Source organism: Emys orbicularis, chromosome 12 (assembly GCF_028017835.1).
Source record: "Emys orbicularis isolate rEmyOrb1 chromosome 12, rEmyOrb1.hap1, whole genome shotgun sequence".
NCBI lineage: Eukaryota > Metazoa > Chordata > Testudines > Emydidae > Emys > Emys orbicularis.
The window spans coordinates 28,090,043-28,109,965 of record NC_088694.1 but is presented as its reverse complement, the minus strand read 5'-3'; the positions used below and the strand labels follow the sequence as shown (position 1 = coordinate 28,109,965).

Here is a 19,923-nt window from a genome sequence, read left to right as displayed (position 1 = left end):
AATATTAAACCAGGCCAGACGCAGCCATGTTAAGAGTTCAGCTCAGGTACAAGCGTGGTGAGCCTGGTGTAAGACCCTAAATAGAACAGAAGACAAGAATTTGAACTGAGGATTGCAGGGGAAGGAGCCTGTGATACTCAAGCCACTAAGATATGCCTTTCAGCACAGACTTGTGTGTCTAACACTCCCCAAGCTGCCCTACTCCTCCAGGGACACTTTCCTCATGTGATTGAAATAGTTTTTGCTTGACTTTCAACTTTTACCAACGAAAAAAAAAAAAAAAAACAAACAAAAACAAAAAAAAAAAACACCCAAACTACACTGGCACTGGTGAACAGGATTGGGGGGGGGGGGGGGAAGAAGGGGAGAAAGAAGAGGGCTTTGCAAGGGGTACTGAGTTGCCTATAAGTTGGACATCAAGGATTCTTCTTGCTTTTGAAAGCTAGGGGCAGCAGCTGAAGCTTAGAGGCTGGACACTGATTCTTACCTTTCCCTGTGAGCACTATTATGCTGTATTGGAATTCCCCCAAGAAATTAAGGAGCCCCAGCTGCAAGAGTCAGACAAAAGGAAGTCTAGGAGTCTGACTCATCTCTGCTATGGAACAGTGGTTGTGTGACCTGCAGAAGAGGAGTTCTGTAGAGAAAGGATAAAAGACTAAATTAAAATTGCTAAACAGCATTCTTATTCTGTCTGTTGTGTTCTCATCTCCATTAAGAAGCTTCTGATGCTGGGAGAACACCCCCCCCCCGGTTTTCTGCCTCTTTCAGTTTCTAAAGATCTGCTAGCATTAGAGCCAGGAGTTGTACAGGTCAGCTAGCAAGATTGCCACTAAAACTAGTACTACATAGGATGCAGAAGACTACTCTATCCATCCTTGGGAAAGCTTCAGCTTCATAGTTCTTTGCAGAGGAAGAGTGGGTTACAAGTCAAAACTAATTGTACAGGATTCAGACAGAATGAGCACATAAGTCTCCACAGATTACCTCAAAATGGCTTTTCTGTAAGCAAGAGACTAGTATTTCAGGACCTGACGAAGGTAGAAGGAAGCTCTGTAGGTCCTAACAGAAGCACCCTGTACAGTTCTTAAAGAAACCTCCAGCACTCTTTTGAGTATAGACTTTTAAAACTGCCATCGGGACAGAACTAACTATTGCCTGAATCATAGTTTGGTGATTGTCTCTCTTACCCTGCATACTACACAGACAGACCCTTCCCCCCCCCCCCCAAAAAAAAAAAAGCAAACATGCTGGTGGTTTTCCCCCTTCCCCTATCTGAAGCTGCTGGGGCCAGGAATGTAGGAGTAGTCAGGCAAGATGATTTAGTGGGGAGAGCCCAGCTCAGAAGGCACAAGATGTAGTTTAAATTAAAAGCTAACCACCATACAGCAAATTTATATATTAAAAATAAATAGAGAATGAATGAGACAATAGTCAAAGACTGACAGCATTTAAACACAATGCTTTTTTATTTTTATTTTTTGTTAGAGATTCTGCACCATACATGGTCTCTAGGAGAAAGCTATTCAGGGTAAAGCCTACTTACTTTTAACAGGCTTGAAGGTCTATTGCTATAAGACTGTTCTTGGGTCTAAGGTATTCCTGGGAAAAGAGCCATTGGCTAATAAATTTAATTACTTTATTAGCTTTTCTCAAGGCATTCACCTGCCAACAGTCAACTGGGTTCAAGGTGTGATATTAGTGCTGGCCAGAGAAGTTAGTCCCCACTCCTCCCACAAAAGCTCTACCCTTTATACATTAGGCACTTTCCAAAAAGACTGTGCTAGGTACAGCTATAACATGGTCCCTAGTCTGCCTTCTTCTGAGCCACCTCCTCTCTCTCAGGCTCCTCCTGTGGTGTTACATAGGCTCTGCCAGATGGGGTGAAGGGTCCCACCAGCCAGGAGAAAGGAGTGTTGTGCTCTACATACTCAAGCAGCTCATCTATGTACTCCTGGGCTTTGGTTATCTTCTCCTGGCTCTGGGTGGCACTTGGTAGGTCATGGAAGGACTTGGCAGCAAAGAAGGAATTGTGGAGCTCTTCTAAGTTCTTGAGAACCTGCTGCACCTTTTCCTGTAGGCCAGAAGGGAGGCCCTGGATGCTGGCCTTCAGGGTCTGACAGGTGTCTTGCAGCTGCTGAGTGATGCTCTGAGACATGGCTAGAGTATGAGACTCCACCTGCTGTAAAGAAGCAAGTTAACAGGTTTAGAAGACACGTGAAGTGAACTAGGTCTAGGTTTTCTCTGCAGGGATGTCCCAGTCCAGAACTGCTCTCCAATAGCCCAATACCTTTGGCTCTGGAGAGGCTGCATCATTACTTCCTTCTGGCTGCTTGCTGCTCCAGTCAAGCCACATCTGGTGCAGCTTCTGCTGGCCATCCTGAAGCTTCTGATCAACATTCTGCCTGATAGAGTTAATCTAGAAGGGGACAGAATCAGCAAGGAGCAAAGGATGAATCTCTACTATGAGAACAACTTGCATATATGACTCACTGAGCCACTTATAAAGATGGCAACACCAGCATGAAGAGGCTGCTAGACAGGAGCACTGCTGGGATAATACAGCTATTCTCCTGGATTGAGCCTCTTGAGGCCAGAGAAACCAATAAGACCGTTTTCCACAAAAATAGTGTTAGGACAGGATACTTAACAAGGAGATGAGGGAACAGTGTTCCTACCAGGTCAAGGACTTCATGAAACTGTAGGAAGGTCTGCTGCATGCCCTGCTTGGCCTGTCTCACTTTGCCCAAGGAATGCTGGTAGGCACGTTGGCGGAGCTGAGCTGACAAGGAGCCCAGCCGCACAAAGTAGCCCTGATGCTGGACAGCAGACTCTTCAGCTCCCTCCACAGATTCAGCTAAGCTTGCTGTAAGGAATGAGAACAAGGTCAGTCACCCTATTGGATGAAGGGCATGGGGTCAACATGAGCCACCTACTCTATTCGAGTCCTTACTGAGCTAGAGAGCCACAAAATAACCAGGTGTTTAGATTTAGAAATATCACCCCCCAATAAGATTTTATTCCCTTCAGCAGCTAGCTGGAGGCATCTGCCCCATGAGATTGTTTGGGACTAGCATGAGACCTTTCATACAGAGAGTTACTGCTGCCTAGGTCATCTTTCATGAGTGTTTAAGTTGCAAGTGTACCTATGGTACCATATATTGGAGATCTTGTCCACCACATCCCACCCAGAGGTAAGAAGAGTCATAGCTAAATCCTGTGCTATAGGGCAGGTGGAGTCACACTATTTCAGCCAGGTGTTCTCAACTGACATGATGGATCTCCCTTCATGCAGGGGTCCCACTGAAGTCAACAGGCCAGGTACCTGGCACGAGGTGGATCTATGCAGATAGAAATGCAGATCTTTTCAGCACAGATAGGCATTTCCCTGGTAATGGGGAGTTCAGTATTGGTTTAAATCTAGACAATGGCCATCATCTTCAGGTTTAGTCCCCATGGAGACCCAGATGGGAGTTACCAGGGAAGATGACTGCATTCCAACTCCTCTGTTTGGTCATATCAATGGCACAGAATCAGCCAGCCTTCCATTCTCAATATAGAGGAATGCAAAAGATTAAGAGCAACCCAGGAAGAACAGGCATGTCAATCCAAGCGCGACTCCTTCTCCAGCCCTTTACTCAATGAAGTTGTGTTCAACCACCCCTCCCCAGTGCAGGCTCTCTCTGGTCTGCTCAGTCTGTCATACTCTTTGGGGCCTACCTGCTGCTGGCCCATCTCAGCTGACTCTGGCTCATGGGGCTGTTTGATTGTGGTGTAGACATTCAGGCTTGGGCTGGATTCTGGGACCCTCCTCACTTGCAGTCTCTGGCCTGAGCCGAAACATCTACACAGCAATTTTTAGCCCCACAGTCTGAGTCAGCTTACCCAGGGCAACCACAGCCATGCTGTGGGTCTTAGTCCAATGTAGACATACCCAAGGACTTTTTTCAAGTGTACATTTGCATTCTGCAGTGTGTTATTTGTGCAGCAATAAGAATCCAGAACAGAGGTCTGAATTACCCTCCCATTGGTCACCTCATTTGTCTGTTTTTAAACTCAAGATGCTTAAAAAAAAAAAAAAAGTCTTCCCCTCACAGGAATCTGGTGTGCAAGTTTCCCTACTTAGTTCTCCTAAGTGACTGGACACAACTAGCTATTTGTACATGCAGCTAGAGGAAATAGCAGGGACATCTTGAATATTCTGTAGCTTTCAGCTTCACTCAGTGGGAACAAAACAGTAGTAAAGCTACCATTCTGTGAGAACGATTGTTGGTAACTATGGTGAAGAATCAGTCCCTTACTTTTAGACACTAAGACCTTTTGAGTCAAGAAAGCCATATTATCCTTGAAGTTACTTTTTGCTTCACTCCAGGGCTTCTACCTAGAAGAGTCTCCATCCCTCCAGCATTGCTTCCTGCTACAGATTTAGAGCCAGTGCACACCCTCAAAGCTATTTAACCTTCCTTCTGAAGTGACTTGGGGGGGCTCAGAGCCCCCCCAAGAATATGGCCTTTTGGCCTAGTTCCACCTGCTATCTCCAAAAACCATGCCCTTTTCCTCAGGGACAGATCCAGAATGGAGTCATTTATACCTAGCCTTGGCTTTGCAAGTTGTGCCCACTTCAGAGAGTTTGGCCTCATCTCTCCAAGAGTACCTTGAAACAGGTGCACCATACAGGGCCTCTTTCCCTGCCCCTGAAGATTAGGGTAGGTACATACCCCTATAGGGTGGAAGATATGTGTGGGAGTGACTATGCCAGAGTCCAGGTTAAATCCCTCACTAGCCTCATACGACCTAGCTGTTTCTTGAAGCCTAACCTGATTTAGTCTGATTGACTGCTGGTGCAGGTAACAGAATGGCTGGGCCTTCAGCAAGCCTGCTGCATGAATGCTTAAAATGTTCCCACTCCTTGTAGGAAAGCTATTTAATGGAGGGAAGAGACAGACGTGTACTATTTGTAGTTAAGTGTCAAGCATGCATTCTCTGACCTAGTTCCTCATCTGTGATGGGGAGGTAGTGATCCACCAGATCCTCAGATTTCTCCAGCACAGCTTCCACTCCACTCATAGCCATTTGGCCCACTGTGGAGCCCATGACTGTGCTCATGCCACTGGTCACCATTGATTTCGCAGCCTCTATGCTGCCCTGAAGAGTCTCCTTGGTTACATCTACCACCTCGGTCATTCTGCTGCTCACAGCATCCACCTCTTTGGAGGACACCAGCTCTTTGGTGTCCAAGAGATCCTAGGGGAAGAAATCAAGTTGGTATAAAACTCCAGTTTCCACCTATGCTAGTGCTATATTTCAGGGGCCTGACCTTGAGGAGACTGTACCAACATCTCCAGAGTTTTATAGCTGGCTGGGAGATGGAGTCTGGGCACCAGAATGAGTGGGAGCAAGTATTACTAGAGATTGTGGTTGGGTTTTTGACAAGCACTTAAGTGACTCATTCAATGGGACTTGAAATCAAACTGGGAGGAACTTTCATGAGCAGTCAGGAGTACATTAGTTGATTTAACTCTTTGCTCCTCAACTATGTTCCCAGAGGATTTTAGTGGCAGGAATATTTACGGAAACAGCAGCTATTGAATATTTGCTCAGAGCAAATGTCACATTAAGCTTTATAGCTTCAGGCTCTCTGAGGATCAATTACGTCGTACACTTATCAGGGATGATAATATGCAATCTGACCTATATGCACAAGCATGACAGCTTACATATTAAGTACCTCACATGAGCTAAATCTAAGAAGTGTCCAGCAGAGACTAAGATGGGCGTGTGCCCTTTTGGGCTGCTTTAGGATGCCTAAGAGGACTGAGGAGTTTCGGGGGTGGGGGGTGGGGGGGGGGGGGGTGGGGGGAGTCTTTAAATAAAAAAAGTTCAAGTCTCATCTGGCCTGAAAAGTTAGTGAATCACTGCAAGGGTCATGAGACCTGAAGTTGTGCAGCTGAGAGGGAGAGTGGTTTTGTTTCTTTTTAAAGAAAGTCTATTCATGCAAAAAACATATTCAGAGTTGAACAGCCACCTTCAAGTATTGATCTCCCCTTCCCCATCAAATGTTAAATGTTTGCAAGCAAACATTAACAGATCTCCCAGCTAAACTAAGACCAGACTGTTTGATATAAAGGTAAAAAGTCTTGAGAAAAGCCTCAGGTCTTCATCTATCAAAACATCAGAAGATGGCATGAGTCTTTGCTGGCCAACTTTAAGGTAGTTAAGATAACATCCACGTAATTTCAAGTAAAATGATCAAGGAACACTATCTGTGGCAAATTCAGACAGTAAGAACCAAAGTTGGCTAATTAATTATGAATTATTTGTCCAGCTCCAACTAGCAGCTGAAAGGGCAGTGTGAGAAGAGGAAGCCTTCTTGTGAGAAGAGCCTAATAAATTCTTTCTGCCTAGAATAAAGTGATTGTTTGCCGAGAAGTACAGCTAGCCTGAAGACTCGGGGCAGCTCTGAACTAGCTCTCTAGAACATGGACACCAGACCTACCCACCCAGGAGAAGTAATTACCTTATCTGCTGGCTCTTGGACTGGCAGCTTCTCCTCCAGTTTCTCCAGGCCCTTGCAACCACCCTCATTTGCAATTGCAGCTAGAAACAAGATATGGAGCATGTAGTCTCCAGGTTTACAGAGGGTACGTGCAGACATATGCTAGAAAAATCAGTCATTTCATACATTGGAGAAGCATGCTTTTACTCAGTTGGCATTAGACTAGGCTGTTTGGATAGAGCTGGTCAAAGTTTCCAATGGAAGTTTTCCCTCAGGAAATGCCAGTTCAAACACAAATCAGTGTTTTGCAGAACAGATTGTTGAATTAAGAAAACCACCATGTTTTGATAAGGATGATGCACTTACAGCAAATTTTATAATCTAAAACTTGCTGTAATAGTCAAAACATCAGCATGCTTCATTTAGTCTCTAATAAGGTCATTTCAATATTTCTCAGAATTTCCTGCAAAAAATTGACTTTCCATGCAATGATGCCTCCATATTGGAATGAAAGAAAACAGTTTCCCACAGAACAGAAATGGAGTTCCATCAGCACCCATGGCAAGTCCAAGACACTAGTCATAAATGGGCAGTTAGGTCAAGAGCCTCCCAGGGCAGTGTTATTTCAGGTAATATTTCCCCCTCCATACAGGGTGTTGTTCTTACCCAGCCTAACGCTGCTGCTCTATTGTCTTTAGAGCTAGTGGTAAAAACCCCCAATATTTAATGGGTCAATGCTTCAGATAGTCTGCAAAGAACTGCCTTTGAAGTCAATGGAAGATGTATGGGGAGCAGCTGTGAATATGGGAACCCAAGAGTGGGAATGTTCTTTATGCCTTGAGCAGCTGGATAAGCTGAGGTGTTTTAGGAGCCATCTCCAGAGAAAGGGGAGCAGTCTCCTCCTTAGGCAGCTCAGGTGTCAAGTGATCTTGGCAGTGTAACTTTATATGCCACTAGGAGCATTTGCTATCTTGAGAACCCTGTCTGCAAGGACAGATGAACAGCTGAGGAATTAGCCCTTGTAACAGGGGATGCCTGAAGCCAGAGCGGCCTACACCAGTGCAGCAAAGACCCAGAGAAAGATTTGCCCAAGATCTGCATCTAGGACCAGATTTTTGGAAGAGCTCTGCACCCAGCCGCTCTGATTATTCTCAGTGGGAGCTGCCCAGCATCCAGCACTTTTGAAAGACAGGCCCAGATGTGGATGTGACTGCACCCCCCCCCCCCCATGCACCACCCCCCTCAGCAACCACCTTCTCTACACAACCAGATTCTGACCTCCCCTTCAGTCTTCCCAATATACTGCTGCAAAAAGCTATGTTGCCTACTGCTCTGAACAGTGGCTTCCCCTTCCTGTCCACATCAGATTTAGTCACCTAGTTATGGTGTTCAGTGCTCCATACAGCCTCTTTGCCTCCAGGGCTGAGAAGAGCAAGTCTCCTTTGCCACCTGGAGTTGCATGAATGATCTTGGGGAGAGGGTGGTCTTACTCTACAGGCTTGCTACACCTAGAACCCTCCTTCAGTCAGCTGTGGTTTTAGCTTGCTGCTCTTTTGAGTCTGACAGTCAGCTTCTAAGAAGTTCTGTACAGACACCCTCCAGGTACAAACATGAAGCATGCAAGTTTTGAACTAAGATGATGGGCAAGTAATGTTCACCATCACTGCTTCTCACAGCATCCCCTCTTTAGCATGGGCACAGTCTATTTCAAATATGGACCATCCAGAGCAGGGACTTGTGCTAGCAGCTTCTGAAAGGCTTGAACAACACAGTTACTGTGTTATCGCTCACTTGTAAAGTAACGCCCCCAACATAGCACTGAAGTCCAGAACTCTTCAGAACTGGAGCTATGAGGTGCTTCCCTCCCCCACACAAACAAGCTACCCATCAAACATGAAGCACCCACTTGCTTTCCCTATGCCTTACAAAAGGGAAGGCCATTGCCAGCCCATGGCTTACTCACGCTGAGGCTCCAGATCAGTTAGAGCCGGCTGTGCACTAGTGACAGCTTCACCAGCCATGGAAGTCACTCCTTTCTCTGCTGCCTCACACACAGATTTGATTGATGGCTGGGTTCCTTTGGCAGAAGTCAGGGCAGACACCACCATGTCATAAGTAGACTTGAACAAGGGCAGACCAGCCACTTGACTTGCTGGGGTCTAACAAGGCAGAAGAACAGTCGTGTAAATGAAGTGACACTTCATACCAGAATCAGGCCTCTCTTATAACCCCCCCACTAGGTAACAGTTTTGTTGCCACACATCTCCTGCCTTGAAAACGTTCTTCCAGTAGAAGTTAGGCAACTCCCCCCCCACCCCCCATCAGATTTTTATACATATACCACATAAATTCCTGCCTTAGTCAAACTCCCCTTCCCCATTTCTGCCTCTAGTTTTGAGGCACAGAGGTGTGTTGTAAGCCACACTGCTAGAAACGCATATCAATGTACACACCACTTGCCCTTCAGCTGTTTGACAGGTCAGCCGTGGACTTCCCTCTTTAGCAGGGAGTTCTAGGGTAGCTCAGAAAACTAGTAACTGGGCTTTATGTACACCCCAACATAAGCTTGCATGACATGCTTCCTTCAGGCCAGGGACAGCCTGGTAGGAGTTGTCTAGATCAGGGAATCGGCAACCTTTGGCACACAGCCCACCAGGGTAAGCCCCCTGGTGGGCTGGGCCAGTTTGTTTACCTGCTGTGGCTGCAGGTTTGGCCGATTGCAGTTCCTACTGGCCACAGTTTGCTGCTCCAGGCCAATGGAGGCTGTGGGAAGCCACAGCCAGCACATCCCTCAGCCCACACCGCTTCCCACAGTCCCCATTGGCCTGGAGCAGCGAACTGTGGCCAGTGGGAACTGCAATCAGCCAAACCTGCGGCCACAGCAGGTAAACAAGCCAGGCTGGCCCATCAGGGGGCTTACCCTGGTGGGCCACGTGTCAAAGGTTGCTGATCCCTGGTTTAGATGTTCACCTAGAGTGGCCTGAATTTGTCAGGCATGTCATTGCAAGATTACACCACAGTATACTCCAGGAGCCTGTCCCAGAGCAGAGGATGGCCAGGAGACTAGTTCAAGTAGTGTGTGTGTGGGGGACCCCACACGCAAGCATGGGTGGCCAATTTAGAGACAATTAGTAAGAACTAGCTCTCCGATGGCTAGCAAGCCAGGAAGTCTCACTGAGGCTGGTCATTTTACCAAGGGCAGGCAATGGCGGAGATTGATCCAAAAAGCTTTTTAATAGGCTCTCCACAAGCCACTTGCATATAGCATAAAAACAAACAAAAGTTACAGCACTCGTCACTTTGGCAGAGATATCAGAAGGCATTTAGATTAATAGGAGCACTTGCCAAGTTTTGGCTCAAAAAGCAGGCCTATTCTCCACTCAGCCATGAGCATAATGCCACTGCAGTTCCGTGGAGAATCAGACCCAGGGAGTTCCACTTACCACAGTGAGCACACCCTAGGTTATGCCTAGTAAGTGGAGAGCAGCACCACTGGTAACAGACCATTCCCACTCAAGACCATTAGGCGCTGGTTCAGGACTAAGAGAAAGAGACCCCTGTCTCACTACAACATGGGCAAGGACTGCATGCCTAGACACTGGTGAAGGACTAAGCTGCCTCTGTTGGTTGGTAGTAGCACAGATCAGGATCTTACACATGCTGTGGAGCAGTTACCTGCTGCTCCTTGCTGTCTGGGGCAGGAGCAGTTGTTTGGCTCTTGTCAGACATCTTCTAGTTAGATGCAACTGAAAGGCAAGAACAATCCAGCAGTTAAGTCAGGACTTCTCCTACAAGTTAGCGTCCAACAGAGTGAGTACAACCCAAGAACTGCAACATGCATTGAAGGCAATAGGGTGCTGTGAAGAAGGGAGTCTGCAGGGCAGCCCCACTGTGTAAGCAGACGGATGATCCAGGCACTCAGAGGGAAGGCAGCCAAGCAGTGCTAGAGTCTGCAACCTGCTCAGCATCACTGGGCCAAGTAGCTTTTGTTCAGACTGTTTTCTAGTCTATACTCAAGGTCTCCCACCAGAGAGCACAGCCACCATCTCCAATCAAGCCGCATGCTCTCAGAGCAGAACAAGTACAACTGTACCTTCAACCCCCTGCCCCTCCCCCCCAAAAAACCCCAACACACACAAAATGTTCCAGAGGCACCAAGATCCAGCTTTGTTCAGCAAAGTTCTCCTTCATCCCAAAGTCTCACAGATTTCCCTTGAGACCTGGGAAGCTGGCCCAGCTCTGGGGAAAGCAAAGCCCAGCCAGGCCTACTCACACATTGGAGGCAGGATCAGGAGAGTTAGCCTGCACATCTCACTACTGCAGCTCAAAGCGGCCTCATGGGGAGGCCCAGGCTTTACAGGGCCCAGCTCATGCACAAGGGCCCATGCACCACTGTCCCTCCCTGCCCCAGGGTCTGCTGCTCTTGGTGATGGTCTCCCCTCCATTGCCATTTTAAGCCTTCCCCTCCCACTCCTGATCCCATCTGCCCTTACGGGATCTAGCTGGCTCAAGCTGACTGGCAGCTCAAGGCTCCTGGCACCCTGTGCTGGGGTTTGAGGCCTGGTGCGATGCGGTCACCACAGCACACCTTCACCGACAGTCTCCCCGACAGTCTCCCCCTGCTGGCGCCCACAGCACCAAGCTGCACATTCAGCAAGTCACAGCTTGTTCCCCAGGACACAGGCCCCAGCTATTTCTCTAAAGCCCCCCTCCAAAGTGTTGCCTGGTGATCAATGAGCACATCTACCCCTCAGGCAAAGCCACGTGACCCCGGGGAGGGGGGCAAGGGGGAAGAAGGGGGGGGGAAAAAAAAAGTTACACAGCTGCCCTGCCCCCATTTGTTCCATGAAAACCATGGCTAGAGCTTAGCAAGCCTGTGGCAAGCTCACCCCCCACTGCCCGTTTCTGTAGGGGGTCCCAGAGTCATTTACATGGCATATTTCCTCCTCTCGCCCCAAGTTTGATTTTCAGTACAATGCGTCATTAGCCAAAAAAATGACCCTAGAAAGGAGGCATTATTGACAAAGCTAGATGTTTTGGTAAGTGGCGAGGTAGGAGCAACAGGCTGGGGATATGGGAAAAATGATTTCCGTGATATTCACAAGGGGAAAAAGAACCTGAATACTGCTAACTAGACACCCAATTGACAGCGGCACATCCAATTACACTTGTTTCTGGATGTCCAGAGATGTCACTAGTTTGCACAGAAGGTTTTCTTCACAGACATGAGAAGCAGACATGTAAGTTCAGATTAAAGTTTCAATTCTGGAACACAGTCCATGTGCTGGTAAATCCCATAGTAACATAAGGCCCTGCCTATACCACACAAGCAGGCAGTATTTGGGGGTTTTGGTGGGATTCTTCGGGGGGGGGGGGGGGGGAGAAGAACACCACCAAGCTTCTCCCTCTCTGCATATGTTCAGTCATGTCACAGGACCCAAGCTTGCCTCTCTACCAATGTGTTTCCATTTCTCTTTTCAAATTATAGACTTCACATAAATTGAAAGGTCAAGCACTTTAGAGTCTACTCAGTTTGAGATTACCCATGACCAGCATACAGAGAACCTTCATCTTTTCCAATACAGCAGGAGAGATGCACTTTCCCCACATATCTAGGCAAGTTTTGATCACAGCTTTTCAGGGTGTGGTCACTTGTTTCTCTAGCCTCACCATACTTTATAGTTTAAAGAGATGCAGGGGCGGCTCTAGGAACCAGCAAAGCAAGCATGTGCCTGGGGCAACCCATTTGCAGGGGCGGCAGGGATCCAGCATGGGAGCTGAGAACCAACAGGGGGCCCTCGGAGCTGTAGTTCCTTGGTTAGCTCCCTACTTATAGAGCCAGCCCTGGAGCAGGGAAAGAACTACATTTCCCAGCATTCCCTTGGCCACTACCAACAGGAAAGAGGGGGAGGGAGTGAGGAAGCTGAGACCTCATGCTGCAGCCTGCTGTGAATGGAGAACTGCACTGGGAAGGGTAGGGATACCATATTTTAACATTCAAAAAAATAGGACACTCCACAGGGAGGGAGGGTAGCCCCTAGCCCCACCCTGCCCCCATCCACTCTCTCTGACTGCCCCCCACAGAAACCCCAACCCATCCAACCCCCCTGCTCCCTGATCACCCCCTCCCGGGACCCCTGCCCCAACTGCCCCCCAGGACCCCACCCCCTATCTAAGCCTCCCTTCTCCTTGTCCCCAACTGCCCCCTCCTGAGACACCCCCCCACACACACACACACCCCCCCCCCAGGACCCCATCCCCTACCTGTCCCCTGACAAACCCCTGGGACTCCCATGCCTATCCAACTGCTGTGGCCCCCCAAACCCCCGACCCATCTAACCCCCCCTTCTCCCAACTGCCCCCCTGAACCTCTGCCCCATCCAACCCCCCCCGCTCCCTGTCCCTTAACTGCCCCCCCAGAACCCCCTACCCCAACCCCCTTACTATGCCACTCAGACCAGCGTGTCTGGCTTCACGCAGCGCCAGACACGCTGCTGCATATATGCTGCCGTGCTCCCCTGCAGAGCCACAAGCACCCCCCCCCCCCCAGCACCTGCCTTCCAGATTTGGACACCTCAAAATTCAAGAGTGCTCAAGCTCAGTTTGGGCAGCTGTTACTTCATTTCTCCCAAATCAAATATACTGATCCACTGTAACTTGCTATAGAAAAAGTAGGATAAAATTGAGCAAGAAATGCTTCCCAGTGGTTATTAGGACTGGAATTGCTATTTTCAACAGCCATTGCCTTTTTTGTTGTTGTTTAAAAGGAAGACAGTGATATTGCATTGGCAAATTCCCCATAGAAAGAAAGAGTGGAACAAAAGAATAATAAAGGCACCTCAACTTTTCCTCATTTATGTAGGACAGTCTTATAACATGCATCCAGATATCCTCCAGTCACACAAGCTGAAAATTGTTCCACTTTACTGCAGTTCTGTAACCATATGGGAACCAATCCTGTCTGTGTTCTGTGCACACCTAAAATTCCTGCTGAACGACCTGCCCTGGGAGCGAGTTACCAGTGACTCAGGGCTGCGGCAGAAGGAGGGTGCGGGGGGGGGGGGGGGGGGGGGAGAGGGGAGAGCCCAGGGCTGGGGCAGCAGGGGGGGTGCAGAAGGCAGCCAAAATTTTTTTTGCTTGGGGCAGCAAAAAACCTAGAGCCAGCCCTGAAGAGATGCAGGCTTATTAATATAGTTGATTTCCCCCCCTGTGCTAACCGTCAACTGTGCTAATAGTTGATACCAGTCAAAACACTGATTGTTAGCCTAGACAAGCAGTAAAGGAGACAAGGTTCCTTTTACTTAACTTATAAGCATATTTTGAAGTACTTTAAAGAGAATCTAGTATTCTCATCACTTGTTGCCTGTTCCCTCCATCAGAATTCCAGCCCCATATCATGCAATTGACAATCTAAATGTGTGTTAGAAGAGTCTCTAGCTCTGACTGCTGTGGAGGGAAAGCCTGAACCCTGAAGGCTCAAAAACCCAAAACAAACAAAAACACCCCCCCCCCCCCATCAAGTTTATTTTACAAGTGTCAGGATTTTTTAAAGCACCTGTAGTGGACCTTATTAAGACCTCATATTATGATACCTGGACATTACAAGAGGTAGGTAGTAGCTTAATGAAGGAGAATCTTTACCACAGGTTTTATTGTATTCAATTCCCGCCTCCATGTAATTAGCATTTTTGCCAACGCCTTCCTAATCAAAGGCTCTGGTTGCAATGAAAACCCACCTCTGCTTAAAAACAATTACTCCTCTTCCCCCCATCATGATGCAGCAAGGAGAAACAACCAACTATATTGTATTAAATAACAGAACCATCCGGGTTTAAACAAGTCTAACACTTAGAAACCAGCCCACTCACCTCTGTTCCTGCCTGAATCTCTACTCACCAATCCAAGCACCATACAATACACCCCTCACTCTGCCCTTAATATACAGCTACTGACATCAGCAAATGAGGAGCACACACAAGCCAGGTGCATTGCTTGTCCTGACCAATGGGAGATGGAATGTGGTTGCAGTTCTAGGCCGGAGGAGAGGATCCTAGGAGGAAAGTGACTTGTTCACCACATGTGACACCAATTGAGACTTCCAGCTCTTTGATTGACAGCTACCTTTCATCCAGCTGGTCTGTCTTGGAAGGGACAGCCTACATCACAACAGTTGCTAGTTAGGAAAAGCTTTTCTCATTAATGAATACGTGACTCAGCAATACAAGTTTCAGCACCAAGCGTTGTAAGAAAGCTTAAGTGATGAAGTTTGACACAGCTGAAGACATTTCAATGACAAATAAAAAAAATGTCATAAGTGATGGAAAATGATATAGACCCTGATCCTAACCTGAGTAGGACTCTGTGGGAAGAGGGATCCTCTGGCATGGTGCTCATTGCAGGATCAGGGCCTAACCGTGGGAAATTTCATCCTCAAAGGAATATTGTCTTGCAGAAAAGCTCCAAAGGAGAGAAAAGGTGGTTTTAGAATGAGACTGTGCTTATTCTCCCCATGATGGGGGTTGTGTGCCACTCATTCTGACGTTTTCCAGCATTGCTGTGCTCATTGCAACAGGCTCGTTTTACCAGCTCACAGACAAGTTTCAAAACAGATAAAGAACTCTGTGAAGCTCACGTTTAGAATCCCGAGATAGTCAGCTAGGAAAGCCCATTGCACAAAGCTCTTTATATGGCGAATGCCATTAAAAAGTGATTATGCACCTGCAGTTACCAGCAATGGCTGCTGGAGACACACAGCTAGTATCTGTAGTATCCATCTAGCCCTCCTCATGACAGTATCTGAGTGCCTCATGACATTGCTGGGGGGTAGGGAAATACTACTTGGGGAACTAAGGCACCAAGGCCCAGATCCTCAGAAGTACTTAGGCTTTTAATTTCCATTGATATCAATAGAAGTGAGGCACTTAAATACCATCAAGGGTCTGGGCCAGGACTTGCCTAAGGTCATACAGAAGTCTAGGGCAGGGAATTGAACACAGGTCTCACAAGCCCTAGACCAACACCCTACCTACTTAGATCATCCTTCCTCTCAAGCGTATACTCTGTAACTGGCTAAATGCTGATTTTTTAATGGCAATCCCAGTTAACTACTCTGTACACATAGGACAAGCTTGTGCTGACTACCAGCTGTTGCTTGGTAGGGTGCAACTTCCAGGAAGGTCTAATTGCAGGCAGACTGCTGTACTCTGCCCACTAAGGCCTTGATCCTATGAACCATTCTGCTTGGGCATATTCCTGCAACTTTGTGGGGTCCACTGAAGTCAATGGAGCTTGGTGCAGATACAAGGGGCTAGACACATGGAACGATTTGAAGGATTGGGCCCTCAGCTGTCTCCAGTAGGACTACATCTACACTCTGGGTCTCTGAGCAGCTTCAAACAGTTGCATCTTAAAGAAACCTCAGCCTGTCAGAAAAATATTCTTTTCCCATAAAAGTGGCATTCTCTCCTGACTCTCCCACTCATCCTATACAGCAGGGCTTCTCAACCAGTGGGTCAGGACCCAAAACTGGGTCACCAGAATGTTTCGAAGGGTGATGTGGTAGTTCCTGTGGCTCCTGTCCCACAAGGCTGGCTGAGCTTGCCTCCCTGCTCTAGGCACTGCAGCCTCCGGGGTCCCAACGCCACTCAGGTTAGGCCCAGTCGTCAAGATAACAGGAGTCCAGGTAAGCCCTGGGGGGCAGGATCCGACCGAAACCACCCCAGGACAGGGCCATAACCAGGGTGGGGCAGCTGCAGGGGGTGGCTTGGGCCGGCAATGCCAAGCGGCTAGGGCCTGCCATGTGCGGCGGGGGTCGACGGGGCTCGGTGGGGCCCGCCCCATGTGTAGGGTTACCACCTTTGAAATGCAAAAAACTGATACCCCCCCACAAGGCAAGCCTGTCGCAACCAGAACCCCCAATCACAAGACAACTCCGTAACCCCCCTTCAACAGCCACGTATAGTATGTAGAGAGAGAACACATATAAGATTGATAACATTGCACGTCTCCTCACTCTCTCATGACTCAAACCCTCTCTCACACACGTGTGGTGTGCTTGTGTGTTGTTGGGCAGACAGCTGCTGTATTATCAACAGTTTTGATCTGTTATTGCCTAAACTGTCATTGTTTATAGCAGTGGTTCTCAACCTTTTTGGGCTCAGGACCCATTTGTAAGTATTTATGACCGGTCGGGACCCAGTAAATAGTCGGGGGATGGAGGCTCTGGGGCAAAACCATCACTAGGCATTTTAGCAGCATATTTGTGCCCCCTACCAGAAGCAGCACATGGGGGCACACAGGTTCATGTGCCCCCTCCAACCCCCAGATTTTTTGGTTGTGCCCTCCCAACCTAGACAGATTGGGTGGCTGGCTGAGGTGAGTCAGGGGATGGAGGTGGTGTGCCCTCCCTGAGCCCGCTGCATGGGTAGGGTCACAACCTGGCTGGTATTTGACTGGCCTAGCTGGGTTTTTTACTGATTTGCCAGTTGCCAGAAAAATAATGTAATCTGCTGGGGGTCGGGGGGTTATGTGGGTGTAAGATTTGCATTATTATCACACTACACTGGGATCTCTAATGTTAAATGTTTCTGTGTCCAGCTAAAGATACTGCAGTCTATAAACAATGACACTCACCTAAGGCCCAGGCTAGGCAATAGTCAGGCTTGGACCAATGATAAGTTTTAGCACTTTATGATTTCCCTTCCCCTCTCCTCAGGGTTAAAATGGTTAATTTGTAATAGCACCTCCAACCCCTCCTGGTATATTTTAGTGCGCCCTCTCCAGGCCACGAGCTGTCACCTCACTCAGGATGGATCATGTGGTTCTCCTACTCTCAGACTGAACCGTGGATTGCAGTTCCCAGGTGCTAATTGTGATTACCTTAGCACAGAAGTGCTGGAACTAGGGATGCTGGGGGTGTGGCAGCACCCCCTGGTTTGAAGTGGTTTCTATCATTTACAGGGTTTACAGTTTTGTTTAATGGCTTTCAGCACCCCTACTATAAAAAATTGTTCCAGTGCCTATGCCTCAGCAGGCCTGACTTGTGTTCAGTATCTGCAGTTCTGTTCCTTTTTATTGTGGGAGCAATGATAGTGGTAAAACAATGACCAAGCAGCCTCCCTAGAGCAAAGTATTATTTGCTTAGAACAAAAGCTTTCAGTGCAAACAGATCTTAAAAACAATAGAACAGACTAGTCTACTTTTTCCTTAAGGCCATATCATTCCCTGGATCTAGGATGGCCCTACTGCTTAGACTCCCTCCCTGTGTCCACCTGTCTCCCTGGAGTCAGATTCTGACAAGTGTCCCTCCCCTACGAAAGGATTTTAATTTTTTTTTTGACTCTCCAGTCTCTAACTTTGGCGAAACAAAGCGTGCAACTTGTGGGAGACAGGATCTTTGAATCTAGCAGCTTGCTCCATTGTCTTCCTAGTGTGTGTGGGTGTGGGCTTGTCTACATGTATTGTGTTGCTCTCCTCTTTGTCCCCTGTTAAGTTAGATACAATCATATCAGAAATTCCAATAACCCACCATTGTTATACAGTAACTTTACCTTACTGATCAGGTCACTTACAATATTCATACCATTATTACATAGAAGTATTCATAGAAGTGCCTCTTCCCTCACACTCACACCACAGGAAAGCTGGGAATCTACCCCTGCTAAATGGGACAGTTTTTATTTCCAGCTCTGGAAAGTCCTGAGAGGTTGGATCTTACAATCATGAAATTAATATGCACAAGAAAGCTAGTCTAGGTAATGTCTTAAAGGTTTTGGGGGGAAAAAATGTGTTCTCTCCATCTGAGTACAGTTAATCAGTACAATACCAGCATGACCTTAGAGGCAAGTCGATAATACCAACAACATTTAAAACATGCTCTAAGAAAAATCTGGGAAAAGTGGCATTCTACAAGAGGGAGAGGGGGGAGTGCAAAAGTTTTATTGGCAATCAGGAGGAGCAAGCTCCTTAACTCAGCCATGGCTTTGCTACTTGTAACATTGCTACCCAAAAGCAATTACCATAAACATGTTGGGTGAGCCCTCTGTGTATTTTTAAAATCCATTGGCTCATCAGAATCCAAGAACTAGAAGAATCAGCTTGAATTGCATGAGGTGAATGAACAATTGCAACTTAATTGAAGTCTGTATCTCTCTCTTTCTTTCCCAATTGCTCATCCTTATTCCATCCCTCATTGGTCAAGGCACAGTCTGGTTCATTCTCATTGCTGCCCCAAGCTGTCAGTCCTTTGATTCCCCTCCCATGATGACATCACTTGCCCATACATAAAGGCAGAAGATGGTCTGGCTTCTATGATGTTGAACCTGTTGGGTAGAGGCAACTTTTAATCTATTAGGTAAGAGGTTTTCTTTTGCTTCTTTAAATCTGAGGCAAAGTTGTTTAGAAGTGGTATGGAAGTTACTTTTTATTCTAAACTGATTGCTTTATTGTAAGAGGTTTGTTCTTATTTCTGTTCAAATAGAGTTACTTGGAATTGTTAAAGTAAATAGTGGCGAAGGCTACTAGTTGAAGGCCTTGAGAAGGGTCGCTTTCACCTTCCCAAATTCCCCTTGTTTGGCTTGTATTTCTCAGATCTCTTGTATAGCAGTACTGTCCAGTTCAGGAAAACCAGGCCTAATCTCACTTGCATTAGGAGGCCTAATCTAATAAACACTAAAAAACCCCACTAAAATGTCAGATAAGAAGGAAACCCTCCTATATAACTTGAGGTGTGAAGGTGGCTTCAGGCAGTAGTTCACTGTTGTGGATTGTTTTAGTCTGTCTTGCCACATCAACTTGGTCTCAAGTTCTGGAAACTCTAACTGGTGGTGAGGGAAGAGCTGTTGACCTTTGCACAGTAGTTCTTATCAAGCTTGGATTCTAGTGCCCTCATAACTCTTAGTGGGAGTGTCCTGTGAATGTTATTTACTAGCCTAAACCTTGTAAGGGGCTAGGGCTCTGCCTGAGAGTTTCTTGCTCAGTGTCATATATCTGCTCAGTAGGGCTACTAGTGCTCCTATGATAAACCAGCTGCCTCCTTTTTATATCAGTAGAGACCTTAACCCTGAAACTAGGGAGGGGAAGTCAAACTACTCTCAATCACATAACTGTTTGAGAGTAGGGTGGGGAAGTCAAGACTGCTGAAGGTTCTATGGCTGATTGGTTCCTCCAGCAGCTGATCTTGAGCACTTTTGGAATATATTGATTGCCTAGTAATGTGACTTATATTACTGTAAGATAGCCAGAGCTTTGGGTAGGTGCACTTGTACTTAATCTAAAATGGATGAATTTTACTTGAAGGTCAGGCTTTTGTGCTCTCCACTGGGCAAAGTGAAGAGGACAGCATATTGTCTTCATACTGGGCTCCATTTTCATAGCCATGCACTAATACTGCCTAGGGAAGGGACAAAGCTTTGACTTGTAACTATTCTATC

General features: G+C 47.2%; 1 protein-coding gene across 1 annotated transcript; it reads right to left on the bottom strand.

Moving 5' to 3' along the window:
* Positions 1 to 1,804: 1,804 nt before the first annotated feature.
* Positions 1,805 to 10,222, bottom strand: LOC135886749 (perilipin-3-like). Its single transcript, XM_065414532.1, has 7 exons — positions 10,169 to 10,222; positions 8,457 to 8,652; positions 6,515 to 6,594; positions 4,986 to 5,241; positions 2,676 to 2,863; positions 2,288 to 2,416; positions 1,805 to 2,179 (listed from the first exon to the last, which is right to left on the bottom strand). The coding sequence occupies exons 1-7, from the start codon at positions 10,220 to 10,222 to the stop codon at positions 1,805 to 1,807; spliced, it is 1,278 nt and encodes a 425-aa protein (XP_065270604.1).
* Between the last annotated feature and the right edge of the window lie 9,701 nt (positions 10,223 to 19,923).

What these genes read in the sequence shown, in the direction of transcription:
- LOC135886749 (XM_065414532.1), bottom strand. Translation starts at nt 10,222, where the DNA reads ATGTCTGACAAGAGCCAAACAACTGCTCCTGCCCCAGACAGCAAGGAG. An exon ending in AACTGATCTGGAGCCTCAGC is followed by an intron (nt 6,595 to 8,456) that starts GTGAGTAAGCCA and finishes TCTTGTTTCTAG; the next exon opens with CTGCAATTGCAAATGAGGGT. An exon ending in TTCATGAAGTCCTTGACCTG is followed by an intron (nt 2,417 to 2,675) that starts GTAGGAACACTG and finishes GTCCCCTTCTAG; the next exon opens with ATTAACTCTATCAGGCAGAA.